This window comes from Rattus rattus, chromosome 4 (assembly GCF_011064425.1).
Source record: "Rattus rattus isolate New Zealand chromosome 4, Rrattus_CSIRO_v1, whole genome shotgun sequence".
NCBI lineage: Eukaryota > Metazoa > Chordata > Mammalia > Rodentia > Muridae > Rattus > Rattus rattus.
In genome coordinates this window covers 54,125,812-54,138,300 of record NC_046157.1, presented here as the reverse complement: position 1 = coordinate 54,138,300, position 12,489 = coordinate 54,125,812, and the positions used below count along the sequence as shown (strand labels likewise).

The 12,489-nt window shown below is 46.7% G+C and overlaps 1 protein-coding gene across 1 annotated transcript in view; it reads left to right on the top strand.

Moving 5' to 3' along the window:
* Hunk (hormonally up-regulated Neu-associated kinase) overlaps positions 1 to 12,489 on the top strand; it is a 109,331-nt gene that overhangs the window by 66,492 nt on the left and 30,350 nt on the right. The window contains exons 4-5 of the mRNA XM_032900458.1: positions 936 to 1,071; positions 9,943 to 10,070. Coding sequence (XP_032756349.1) covers positions 936 to 1,071; positions 9,943 to 10,070 — 264 coding nt within the window. The remainder of the gene's footprint in view (positions 1 to 935; positions 1,072 to 9,942; positions 10,071 to 12,489) is intronic.

Here is a 12,489-nt window from a genome sequence, read left to right as displayed (position 1 = left end):
GCTTGCCCTGAAGCTTGGGAGTCTTATGTCTGGGCATTAAGAGCTCAGTCTTTGCAGTGGAGTTCAAAGGATGACCCAGGATCTCAGCCCTTAGTTCTGAGATCAACAAAGATTGAAGAAAGATAGGAGAGGAGGGTCGGACACTAACAGCTCTCTAATTACCCTCCAGTTGTGGTTATCTTTAAGATCAAACGCCAAGAGCTCACAAAACTCCTAATAGACCCAAAGGAGCTGTGAGGTACTTTGGGGCTTTCTTGCTGGCCTCCCAAATGCCTTCCTAATCTAAGAAAAGCAACGCCATGAGGTCACAGAGTCTGGTTGGCATCACCATCCTGTTGAGCGTTCTTTCTCCAGCCAACATGCGGGGCTGTTTAAATCGTGTTTCCTCCCCTCCGGCCCCTTCAAACTATAGGATAGCCCTGGAAGGAATTTCTGAAACACTTTAATGAAATGAAACGGAGCTGAAGAAGTCAGCTGTAAGCGGTCAGCGATGCAGACGGCCAGCCAGAGAAAATCAGTCTCCATTCAGTTTCTCGAAGCCTGGCCACCAGGCAGGCAAGATCTCAGCATTCTCTCCATTCCTGCCTCAGTCCTAGAAAGCTAACACTCTCTCCTTACCCAGCGTGACTCATTCACAAGACTTGGTAGGAATATGTTTTGGCTCTCACACTGTTAGGTCTAGCTGGATTGTGCAGTGAGGGCTGATGTAAAATGTTCCACCTAAGGGAGGAGGGAGCCACCACCCGGCACGCCTTTGTCTTGAGAAGTCTATGAGAGGTTATGGTTTGCAGCTGTCGGGTTTCCGAAGTAAATTATGTGTTAGCCTGAAACAATGTTTCCTTTCCTGCTCTCTGTTTTTTTTTTTGTTTTTTTTTTTCCTCCTTGTTCTTCTGCAATTCTCTAATTCAGAGTTCATGTTTGTGTTCTCTCTGCAGACTTTGGTTTGAGCAACTGTGCAGGGATCCTGGGTTACTCTGACCCATTCAGCACACAGTGTGGCAGCCCTGCCTATGCCGCCCCAGAACTGCTTGCCAGGAAGAAATATGGCCCCAAAATTGATGTCTGGTCAATGTGAGTTATCCAGCTTGTAAAAGTGGGTTGATGTTCCCTCCTGAGGTCCCATGCCCCGTTTTTGTGAAACAGTCTCACGATCTGACAAGAATGTATCTATGTGCCATATCATCCATGGTTCTCAGAGCCCAGCTTTCTCTTTTTTTTTCTTTCCAGATTTTTCTTTATAAACTTTCAAAATGGCATTTGCAAACATTTCACTGAGGAGCTGGGAAAAGCAGAAAACCAAGCCAAGTCTTCACAGACCTTGCCTTGGTGTTAGAGGAACCACACGCATTCTTATGTAAAACTTTTTCATAAAGCTAGACCTTAGGGTGCGGAGTGAAGTCACAGCTACCTGGGAGGCTGAGGGAGGAGGATCTCAAGTTCAAGCCCCGTTTGGCCCACAGAGTGAGTTTAAGGCCCCCTGGGCAATGACTGAGACTCTGCTTCAAAATAAAAGGAAGAAACGGGGAGAAATGCAGTTGGGGTAAACCCTGGCTAAGCACATAATAGGCTCTAGGCTCAATGGCCTACACCACAAAACCAACCCAAACAAACACACATGTACACATACACACACACACATATAACCACTACTTACATATACCATACATATGTGCATGCATGCTCGTGCACGTGCGCGCGCGCGCGCGCGCGCACACACACACACACACACACACACTCACACACACACACACACTAAAACAAAGTCAAACAAACAACTTTTAAGTTGTTTGTCTGATGCTGCCTACCTCTTTGTACCTGACCGGTCCCCACCCTCCACTCAGCTCTTTTCCCATGTTCCCACCAGTGTTAACTTTGCTGGAATGTTATTCCATCTTCCGTTCCAATCTCGCACCCAATCTTTACTCCAACAGCCCTTTGCAGACTCTGCATGTTTCCCCTTGAGTACCCCTGTGCCCGAGCACAGTCTTCACCTGTGGGTCACAGTTTGCTCCTGAGGTCAGGCTCTTGAGGGAACAGACGGAATTGTGTTGTTCCTGCTTCAGCAGGAATCTCCTGAGTGTAGGAGGTACTGAGAGGAGGGTGTCGGGCTTTGGCTCTTCTGTTACCTCTTCTTCACAGAAGCCAGTCAGTTATCCCTGTGGAGACGAAGCACCAGCTGAGAAGGGTTGGACTTTGTTTTTGCCCTTTTGCCAAGTTGCTTGACCAGGGAGAGGAATTCATATTTAGCAACCATCGACACTCCATCTCTCAGTGCTGGGACCAAGATAAAGGTCCTGTTCCTGAGAGAAGGTTCTCTCCAGTGCCCCTTGCCAATGGCCACCAGCTACCTGTCTGTCAAAAAGCAGGGACTCTGTGTATGTCTGGAGTGGTGGTGGCAGGTGACTGTGGGGAAAAAGAAAGGAGATGATGTTGGGCCACGATGCCTGCGTAGATCTGGGGTTGCTGTCTGCAGCCAGCAAATGTCCTTCTTCGCTCATTCCAGTGTAGTTGCATCCCTCCTGGGGTTCCTGGGGTTCCTCAACACTGTGTTGTGGTAAATATTAAAAAAAATGGGGTAAACTTTTATCCTGCACTAGTGCCAGTACCCATAGGACCACATGGCACTGCAGGGTACTTTTATCTCAGCGGCTCCATGCTGCCCCCAAGTACTCTCAGACCCAGGCGGTCTGAGAGCCGTTCCAGCATGGCACCTTGCCGCATAGGTCCCTAGAGTTAGTTCTGGCACCAGAGGGCCATATGGAACTAACCATAATTTATCTCTGGTTAGTATCTCTCCCCGAAGCTCTCTACTAGCCTTGAACTCTCTGGTTCCAGCTATCTGGTAAAATCAGGGCTCCAGAAGTCCAGCATGGGGCTGGCCTGTCTCGGCTTCCTGCCACAGACTCTGTCCACACTTCCAACAACCTGGGGAAATCAGGACTCGATAAGCTGTCATTTATCAATCAGATTTATATGTTAAATTCTCAATCCATAATACATCCATACAATAAACTCACAACCAATGGATAAGGATATAAACTGCCCATGTAGATAAGATAAATTGACCTATAGAAATCTATCCCTTAAGAAATACACATTAACTACCTTGGCAATTCAAGACCACCCAGATCTGGGTCATCCTTCCCCGTTTCCATCTTGATTCTCCTATCCTTTCCCTTCTCTCCCGCCTTACAAAAGCTTTGCCCCCACCTTACAGTTTACCTTCCAGTCATGGGCCTTGACCTAACTTGTGCCAGCCCTCACCCGCGAATAGACATCAACCTACACTTCTGTGTTAGTGTCCCCTTGATGGAGTTACTCTCTCTAAGAAGATAATACACACTGTAGGTGCTCGCAGAAATCTCTGTGAGGCCAGGTGACCCTTCTCGGAGGCTTGCTGGCAGGGAGACATGGGAGCAAACCAGTAATGTGGAGAATGTCACTCATGCCAGGGTAGAAGCAGCCCCAGGGGACTCTTTTAAGAAGGAGTGAAGCATTCAATGCCTCCTTTCTTATGCGGTGAAGAATCACGTCTGAAATTCAAACCCCTCTGCAGGGGTTTTTGAGCCTGCTGGGTGGCAGGGACTAACCAGGCAGCTGAGGCTAGCCAGGGGGAAATCCCAGCCTCTTACAACGGAAGGTTTGGAGGACCCTTGAGGCAGCCTGGAGTGCTGGAGCCTCACTCCGGTAACGTGAACATCATCCAGGGGAAGGGAGATGGTGACTTGTGGTGGTGGTCCTCATTTTCTTTCTTTTTTTCAGAGCTGGGGACCGAACCCAGGGCCTTGCGCTTGCTAGGCAAGCGCTCTACCACTGAGCCAAATCCCCAACCCCTGCAATCCTCATTTTCAATGGCGTTATTTTCAGGACTGCACAAATTATCCTTAAAAATCTCGCTCACCTTCTTCCTTCACCTCAGTTTTTTATGTGCACATGAGCGGAGGTGTGTACGTATGTATACACACACACACACACACACACACACACATTCATTCTCTTCCTCCCTCTCCTTCTGCCCCTCCCCCTCCCCCTTCCTTCTTCCCTCTTCCAGTGAACTATGACATTTTTAGACACAAAACTGGAATGTTCATTCTGGTGCATCAAACATTTATTATTGCTTCTTGACTTTTCCCTCAGAATGGCATATGTTCAAATTTGAAAATAACTTTAATGCAGATGTACTTTTTTTTCCAGGCCCACCCCTCTGCCTTCCAAGTTCTGGGATTAAAGGTGCATGAGCCAGGCTCAGACCCACTTTCTTGTTTTGTTCTGGTTTTTTTTTGTTTTTGTTTTTTTTTTCCTGTGTATCCCTGGCTGTCCTAGAACTCACTGGGTAGACCAGGCTGGCCTTAAACTTAGAGCCCTGCCTGCCTCTGCCTCCCAAGTGCTGGCATTAAAGGTGTACACCACCACCGTCCGACACCAGATATACTTTTTGATCAAGTAGATTTTAACTTTGAGGATATTACAATGCTTGTTTAAGAATCTCAGTGAGCCTCTGAGGGTAAAAAAAAAAAGTAGACACCAGGAATCTTGTTCCCTGAGAGAAGGAGGAGGCAGTGTTCCCAGTTTGTCATTGTGGCTGTGAAAATTAGCTGTCTAGTATACTTCTGCGGAATCCGTGGGTTTTCCTGAGCTTCCTGCCCCTTCTTTTACATGAGAAGGACCCCGTTTTTCCTGGTGCCTTGGGTGGATAAGCTGAGCAAGAGGCACCATGCTTTCATCTCTCTACAGAAAGCGTATTCAGAAAGAGAATGACAAACTTTGGGCCGGGTTCTAGGCTCTGCATTTACAGAAAGGATACCAGCTACCATTCCCTGCAGGCCAGGCTCATACGCAGAAGGGTTTTCTCTGTGTTCATGATAAAAGATGGGGAAAGATGCAGGAGGAGATCTGTATTCATCTGGGGGAAACTGAGGTCTTTCAACTTTTGAAGAAGAAGTTCAGTGCCAGCTGGTTGGTACATGCCTCTTAAGTCTGTATTCAGGATGCTGGGGCAGGAGGATGATACATTTGAAGTGATCCTGGGCTACACAGTGAAACCTTGTTTCAAAGAGGGAGCTTTCTTCAGCTTTGGGAATTTTTAAGTTAATAAAATACAAGGCATTTCGGGGAGGGACGGTGTTCCCCCAACACATACCTCTGTAGCTAGCACATTTATTAAATAGAACACGGAAGCAAAAAGAAACAAACACCTTGAAATCCACCAGAAAATATTTTCTTCCAATTTAATGGGAGACCATTTAATGAAGAAAGACTGAGAGGGGGCCATTTTTAGATGGATGATCTATTCCTAGTCTCCTTTGAGGACCTTGAATTGGGAGTTGTACTGAACACTGATACAAAAAGAAAGAAGGCTATAACTTTCTGGCAGGGGGTTAATTTTAAAATCTTGAAGGTAATTCCTTTCTGGTAGAACAGTGTGGAACCAAGGTGCCCATGTGTCTCTCAGCTATTCTCTGTGTGAGCAGGTGGTTGCCAAGGCTCCTGGTAGCATGGCCCCAGCACTAGGGACCTCACTCTCTACCTATCCTGCAGAGTTGACATTGGCTTTGTTCCTTGCTTCTTGGTAAAATTTCTGGCGACTTCTCCAGGGAGCAATGGCTCTGTGTCTTTCTTCTCAGAGGAATTTTCCTCTAGGGAAAATTTTAATGTGTCAGACTGACTAACAGGACCAGCATTTTGCCTTCTGACTCAGTACCAAAGATCTCAGGCTATTCTCCAAGAGGACTTTCCCTTTTCCGGCTGCTCCTCACTGTCACCCGGTCCTTCTCTTTTGACATCAGAACATTGGACAATGTCCACTATCCCATAGGGTTTTCTCACCCTGCTGGGGCGCCCTCTACTTCCTCTTGGTTTTGAGAACATTAGCACTGTTGCCTTGTGGCTCTCCCAGTCTCTGTAATTGCTGGCTTTCTTCAAGGCTGGCTATCCCGGAGTCATAGCGATTTGGTGTCTGCCTCAGAGAACCCAGGAAACCCCTGGGCCATATTTCAAAAGGCTTTTCAGGAAATTCTGAGCGTGTTTTGAAACTCCGCCTGATTCTATGGGATTACAGAGGTTTATGAACCGCATTCCACAAGTCTCCCTTGGTATTCTTGCATACTTGTGAAATGTCAGAGGGGCTGCGTCTCTCTTTATCCGCATATTAAACACGGATGAAAACCCTAGGGGAGAGGAATTAAGATGTCCAATCTAGTTTCTCTTCTAAAGCCTCCTGGGACAATCTGACTGTTGATGTGGGTTTCCGTTACCCGTTGCAACAGGGCCCCCAAACACAACTGTAGTTTTTTGTCGTTATTTTGTTTTATTAAACAATGTTTCATTATTTATTTATTTTAAATGGAACAACAAGAGGAGCTTATTTGGTGCTTGATTCACACCGGACACAGCATTCCCGAGGTTTCATCTACATTTCAAGGATAAATGACCTTGGGATGAAGTGAGAGAAATCAACTGTAAGGGGGTGTGAGTTTTTGTTGGCTGGAAGCCTTTTGGTAAAGGCAGTCAAGTCCTTCCTGGTGGGAGCTCCCTGGTGCCATCTTGAACATTGTATCTCTCATCCTTATCTGTGGTCTAAAGTAGATGGGAGAGAGGCAGAGACCGGTGAATTAAGCAGTGACTTATGGAGGTTTTTTTTTTTCTTTCATTCTTTGAAGACAAGTGATTTGGCATCTTCAGATGTCCTAGAAGGAAGTTTTGCAGAGGCTTTCAAGTTGTTATTCTTGGTTCACACATTCAGCAAACCCCTTCAGCCAGTTCCTTTCTGCATTCAGGGAGATTAAAACAAAACAAAACAAAACATTATTGTTGCCCATGTGTGCATTTGTGTATATGATGTGCTGTGTATGTGTAAGATAGTTCTCACCTCAGCAGGCTCATGGTGGTCAGAGGACTTGATGGTTCTCCTTTAACTTTGACCCACATTTCAGCACTCAAGCGCTTATCTACCAAGCTTGTCACCTTCACCGATATCCCACTGGCCCTGGAGGGATTGTTAAGCCATAGATTACTAGGCCTGGCCTCCCAGTCTCTGATTCCCTCCTGTTCAGGTGACGCTGATGCGGCAGAGGGAGGGCAGCCCTCTGGAAAGTGCAGCACTGCCTTGATGACCAGGACTCTCTTACGGGTGCACCACTCACAGACTAAGCCCATTCCTGCCTCTCCCTCATTACGTGGTGTCAGAGTACCCAGCCTTGTTCTAGAAGTGATGCACAAAAGTCATAGACTGAGTTTTTGGTCACCCCTCCTCATTCAGCCCTGCAGGGGACAGTCGGCCTCCAGGTTGCCATCACAGTTTATCTTGGAAATGGCTGTTTAGTGGCCTTCGGTAACTGTGGAAGAGGACCAGAGACTTTTCACCCATTAAGGCCTGTGTCTAGGACTTCTTCGTCGATACAGGTCTTACAGTTCTGAGACTGCTTAGTTTTCTTTTCTGTTACCACTGAAGACTCCCCCAAAGCCAAGGTGATTTATAAAAAGATAAAGAGAGGGTGGATATGTTCTATGGAGGTATGGTGAGGTCTGGGGAAAGGGGGTGTCTCGGCGGACTCATGTTGAGGCATCCCTTCCCCCTGAGGGACCAGAGACATGATGGTATAGTGTAGAATAGAGTTTATTCAGGGTATGGGGAGGGGAGTTAAGAGGGTAGTAGGGGCAGAGAGAGGGAGAGGGAGAAGAAGAAGAAAATGAGGAGGAGGAAGAGGAGGAGGAGGAGGAGGAGGAGGAGGAGGAGGAGGAGGCAGCCAGCCATGAGCATGTGGGGGGGGAGGGAAGGGAATGGGAGGGAAGGGACAAAGGGGAAGAGGATAAAAGCAAGAGAGAGCTAAAGAATGAGGAGTGGGGGCAAGCGGCTGCCTTGATAGTGAATCAAGCACACCTGGCTGTTGCCAGGTAACTATGGGGCGGAGCCTAGACAGAATGCTAACTGCAAGATGTTTGGCTCTGCCTAAAACACATCAAGGATAAGCACTGCGAAGTGGGTTCTTAAGGCAGGTCCCCACCCACCTCTCCTTTCCTCCCCTTCCACACTGTCTCTCAGCTTGCCTCTGTTTGCCTCTGCTGCCTACTTCCTTTCTTTTTATCTGTGGCTTGGTATGGATTTGCAGCCATACCTCACATGCTCGCTGCCCTGGTCTCCAGCTTTCCACGCTGGTTCCCATTCTGCCATGTAAGTAACTTATTTGGCTATGGAACTTTTTGTTCCTGTCCACTCATGCCCCGGGGTACGTGTTGCACTGAACACAGACCAAGAGTGGCTGCTGTCTCTGGCTGTGCATATCCCTTGTCCGTTCTTGGCTCTTGTTTCTTGGTTTTGTGTGATTTCTCCCATGGATGTGTGCAGCCAACTGAAGATGTATAAGCTCTCCATGAAAACACTCACCTGAGCAGCTTCCCCGTCTTAAAAGTCCCCTTAATTGCATGCTCCTGTGAAAAGCAGCCCAACCCGACATTTTCTTGCCCTCTGTGCTCTCTGCTTGGAGGGGTTGCGTTTATTTGTTTGCGGGTTTGCCCGTTCCCTGTGTCTCTTCAATTCCAAAATGGCAGCTGTCCTTGCCTGGCTGACATTACTCAGTCAGCAAGAGGCATCCAGCAAGAATCTGTGGAATGAATGAATGTTTGTGTGTCTGCCTCCCTGACTCCGTTCTGAGTTCAGAGAGAGAACTGGGCCCCAGCTTACTTAAGTCTGAAATCCGAGAGTGCTTTGTGCTGAACTGTGGGCTCCAGTACCTGTCATTATATGGAATGCATAATTCGGAGGCGCCTCTGTGAAATTAGGCCTCAAGGGTCTTAATTTCAATCAGTCTCATTGGCTGTGTTTTGACTGGAAATCCTGTTGCCTGCTTTTAAAAACACATCCGCCCCGGTGCCTTTGAACAGTGGAGACCTCTTGGCAGGCAGGCAAGAAGGCATTTCTTCCTCATCAGGAAATCTCATCAACGTGATAGTAGGTTTATACATCCAGGAAATAAAATCCTCCCAGAAGACTTTGCTGTCCTCTGGCTTGGCTTTGGATATAAGCAGTTAAGCCCAGTCAACCACAGCCCAGATACTGGGCCAAGGCCTAGTGGCCAAGTCTCATGGCAAATAATCAAAGGAGAATTAAGACTGGGGAGGACTTTCCTTAGTGACAAACCAGAACTAAGTTCAAGAGATGGATAAAAGACAGGCTTTGAGTGTGCGGTTTTGGTCTCGACGGGCTGCGTGGTGAGCAGAAGTCCTCATTAGCCCAGCCCTGGTACTTCTGGCTCTGTGTCACTTCATCTGGCTTCTAAGTCCCACTTTGCATAGCATATCTGGAAAGATGACAGGCCGGTGAGGTCACCCTTGATGCTCTCGAGGTGTATTTTCCGTCCTTTCATCTGGAATTTCTTGGTGTTGACATCTTCCCATTGCAACTTGAATGTCCTTTGCTCAAATGCTTAAGTCCAGAACTATTTTTGGCTTTGGAATTTTTGCATGCATTGTAGTGAACTCCCCTGGGTATGGGACCCATGTCGGTGTTTCCCACACGTTATGTAGGCAGCCAAAGTTTATGGCGTCACCTTTGTGCACCTTTCTGTTGACTACGACCTGCCCCATGAAGCCAGATGCGCAATTTCCCGCCTGTGGCATCATTTTGGTGGTCAAGAGGTACCAGAATTTGGGGGGATATTAAGTTGTCCGGCCAATACCCAGCTTGAATTCACAGACAAAAGGAGTGTGGTTCTTCCTCTGGAGGCAGTTCTCCCGCACTTGCTCACCTCTGAGTCCCTTAGTGCGTCTTCACAGTGTTCTCGCCCCAGCCTTTCCAGTGTCAACACCTCAACTGTGACATAATTCCAGGGTTCTAGAAAGCTGCCTTAGCCAGAGGCAGAGCACGGAAACTGGCTGTCTGTGTGCTCTGAGCCTTCTGCACCCTGGGCCTCTTCTGTTCTCACACTTTGATGTCTCTCTTTTCAGAGGTGTGAACATGTATGCCATGTTGACCGGGACCCTGCCTTTCACCGTGGAGCCTTTCAGCCTGAGGGCTCTGTACCAGAAGATGGTGGACAAAGAAATGAATCCCCTCCCGACCCAGCTCTCCACAGGTAATGCATCTGTAGCTCTGGGCTGAGGATCTGTCGCCTGCGCTTGCATAGTCTGACTCATTTTGGAAGTGCTTTTGGTTTGATGTGAGTTCCTTCCCTATGTAGTGACAGCAGAGTTTACTGGGCTTCCAGTTTCTACACAGCCAGACCACTCATTGCAGTGTGCTCTCTTTCCCCCCTTGTAGTTTGAAAGCTCTAAGCCCCTCCTTCTGTCTTTGGTACATAACACATATACTAGGAGGGCCTGTGTTCTTCGCTTGGGGAGCGGCTGCAGGCTCGGCTGTGTAGAAGCTCACCGTTTTATGGTGCTGACTTGGAAAGGAGGGTTCTAAGCATGCTTACATTTTCTTTAGTCAGTTCATTGTAAAGAAATATCAGTTTCAGTCATATATTTAATCTGTGACTTATTATGTGAGGTTTTGAGGTCTTTCAAAAGCTTTCAGGTATAGGTTGGTTCAGTTACTTCGAAACAATTGATCATACATGTGTTTGAGAAGTTCTCCTAAAGTTTAGCAGCTTCAAACGGCAGTAAAAGCCTTACGTGAAGATTTGGGTTTTCTCCTGAGAGGCTCAGTCAGAGCATGACAAATACAAATACAGAGGCAAATGCTAGTAGCAAACCATTGAACTGAGAACAGGGTCCCCACTGGAGGAATTAGAGAAAGGATGGAAGGAGCTGAAGGGGCTTGCAACCCCATAAGAACAACAATATCAACCAATCAGAGCTTCCAGGGACTAAACCACCATGCAAAGACTACACATGGACAGACCCATGGTTCTAGCTGCATATGTAGCAGAAGATGGCCTAGTTGGGCACCAATGGGAGGAGAAGCCCTTGGTCCTGGAGGGACCCCTAGTGTAGGGGAATGTCAGGGCAGGAAGGGGGGTGGTTGGGAAGGGGAAACACCCTAATAGAAGAAGGGGGAAGAGGGATGAGATAGGGGGCTTATGACCCGGAAACGTTAATGACTCTGAGGTCATTTAATTGTTCTGTTAGAAAAAAAATCCATGTATAACAAAATGAGGCTTTTGACTAAGAAAGGATAATTTCCCCCTTTTTGATACATGGAGTAAATAGAGAACTCTGCTTTGCCGCTGTTGAGTATTTGTCCCTTGGGTTTATAAGCATCTGGGAAACTGACCTGAGACTTAGTCTTGTCAATGAATCTAACTTGGAATGAGCTCTTGGTCATGATTATCTAATCCGGTTACATTTTCACCTTGCAAGTGACGGGATCTCGAGGTTGAGAGCCAGGGAGGCATTGTGTCCTTCGGAGGAGACGCCACAGCACTGCCTTCTAGAATAAATATTTCTGCAACGGGAGTCCTACCTCATGGAGTTAGAAGGGAGCCCCACATTGAGGTGTTAAAGTGCTCAGGGGCAGGAAGTGCTGCAAAGCATCATGGGAAGTGTTCAGTCATCAGTCTATTTATTCATCATTTCATACTCATTCTCTCAGTTCATGACAGCTAGTCACATGCTAGGTGTGTGTGGGAAAGAGAGGGAATGAGCCACACACAGCCTCCGCTCCTATAGAGTGCACACGTCTATGGGAGAGGTATATGCATGCATATATATGTGTGTGTGTGTGTGTGTGTGTGTGTGTATATACATACACATATATATACACACACACATATATATATATACACACACTTATACACACAGACACGCATATACATGTCAGATAGTTAGTAGTGTTGGTGTTTTAGGTGAAATAACAGATAATAATTCCTATAAAGGCATAGAAAGTAAAAATGTTTTAAACAAATGAAATGTTTCCGAAAAGTTTTTTTTTTTTTTGTTTTTTTTGTTTTTTTGTTTTTTTTTGTTGTGACTTCTTTTTGGAGGCACACAAAACTTAAGACATGAATGGAGAAATCTACATCTTTCACCCAGTTTCCCACAATGGTAATATCTTTAATTACTGATACCATTTCTATTAGGAAGTGGACACCGGTAAATCCCACATGTCTGCCAGTGTGTATTTAGCCCCATATGAGCTTATCACGTGTGCAAATTGCCACTGTGCTGGAGATGGCCACTAGCATCAAGGTAAAGGTACACTGTTGCATTACAAGGATCCCTCCCCCTCCCCGTATAGCCATCATCACCTCCCTCCCTCCCCTCTACGACCCCCTATAGGCCACTATCCTTTTTCCATCTCTCTAGCATTTTTTGAAATGAAGAAATTATAGAGATGGACAAATGTTCAAAATCTGTACAGATCCCTTGTCTCGCTGTAACTGTGTTAAGATCCATTTTAGTTGTTGAATGAATCAGAACCTTGTCTCTTTTCACTAATGAGTAGTATTCCCATGTATGGACATACCACAGTTTTTTGGTTTTTTTTTTTTTTAACCATTCACCCATTCAACCACTGGATTAGTTCCAGTTTAGGACTACTGTGAGTGAAGC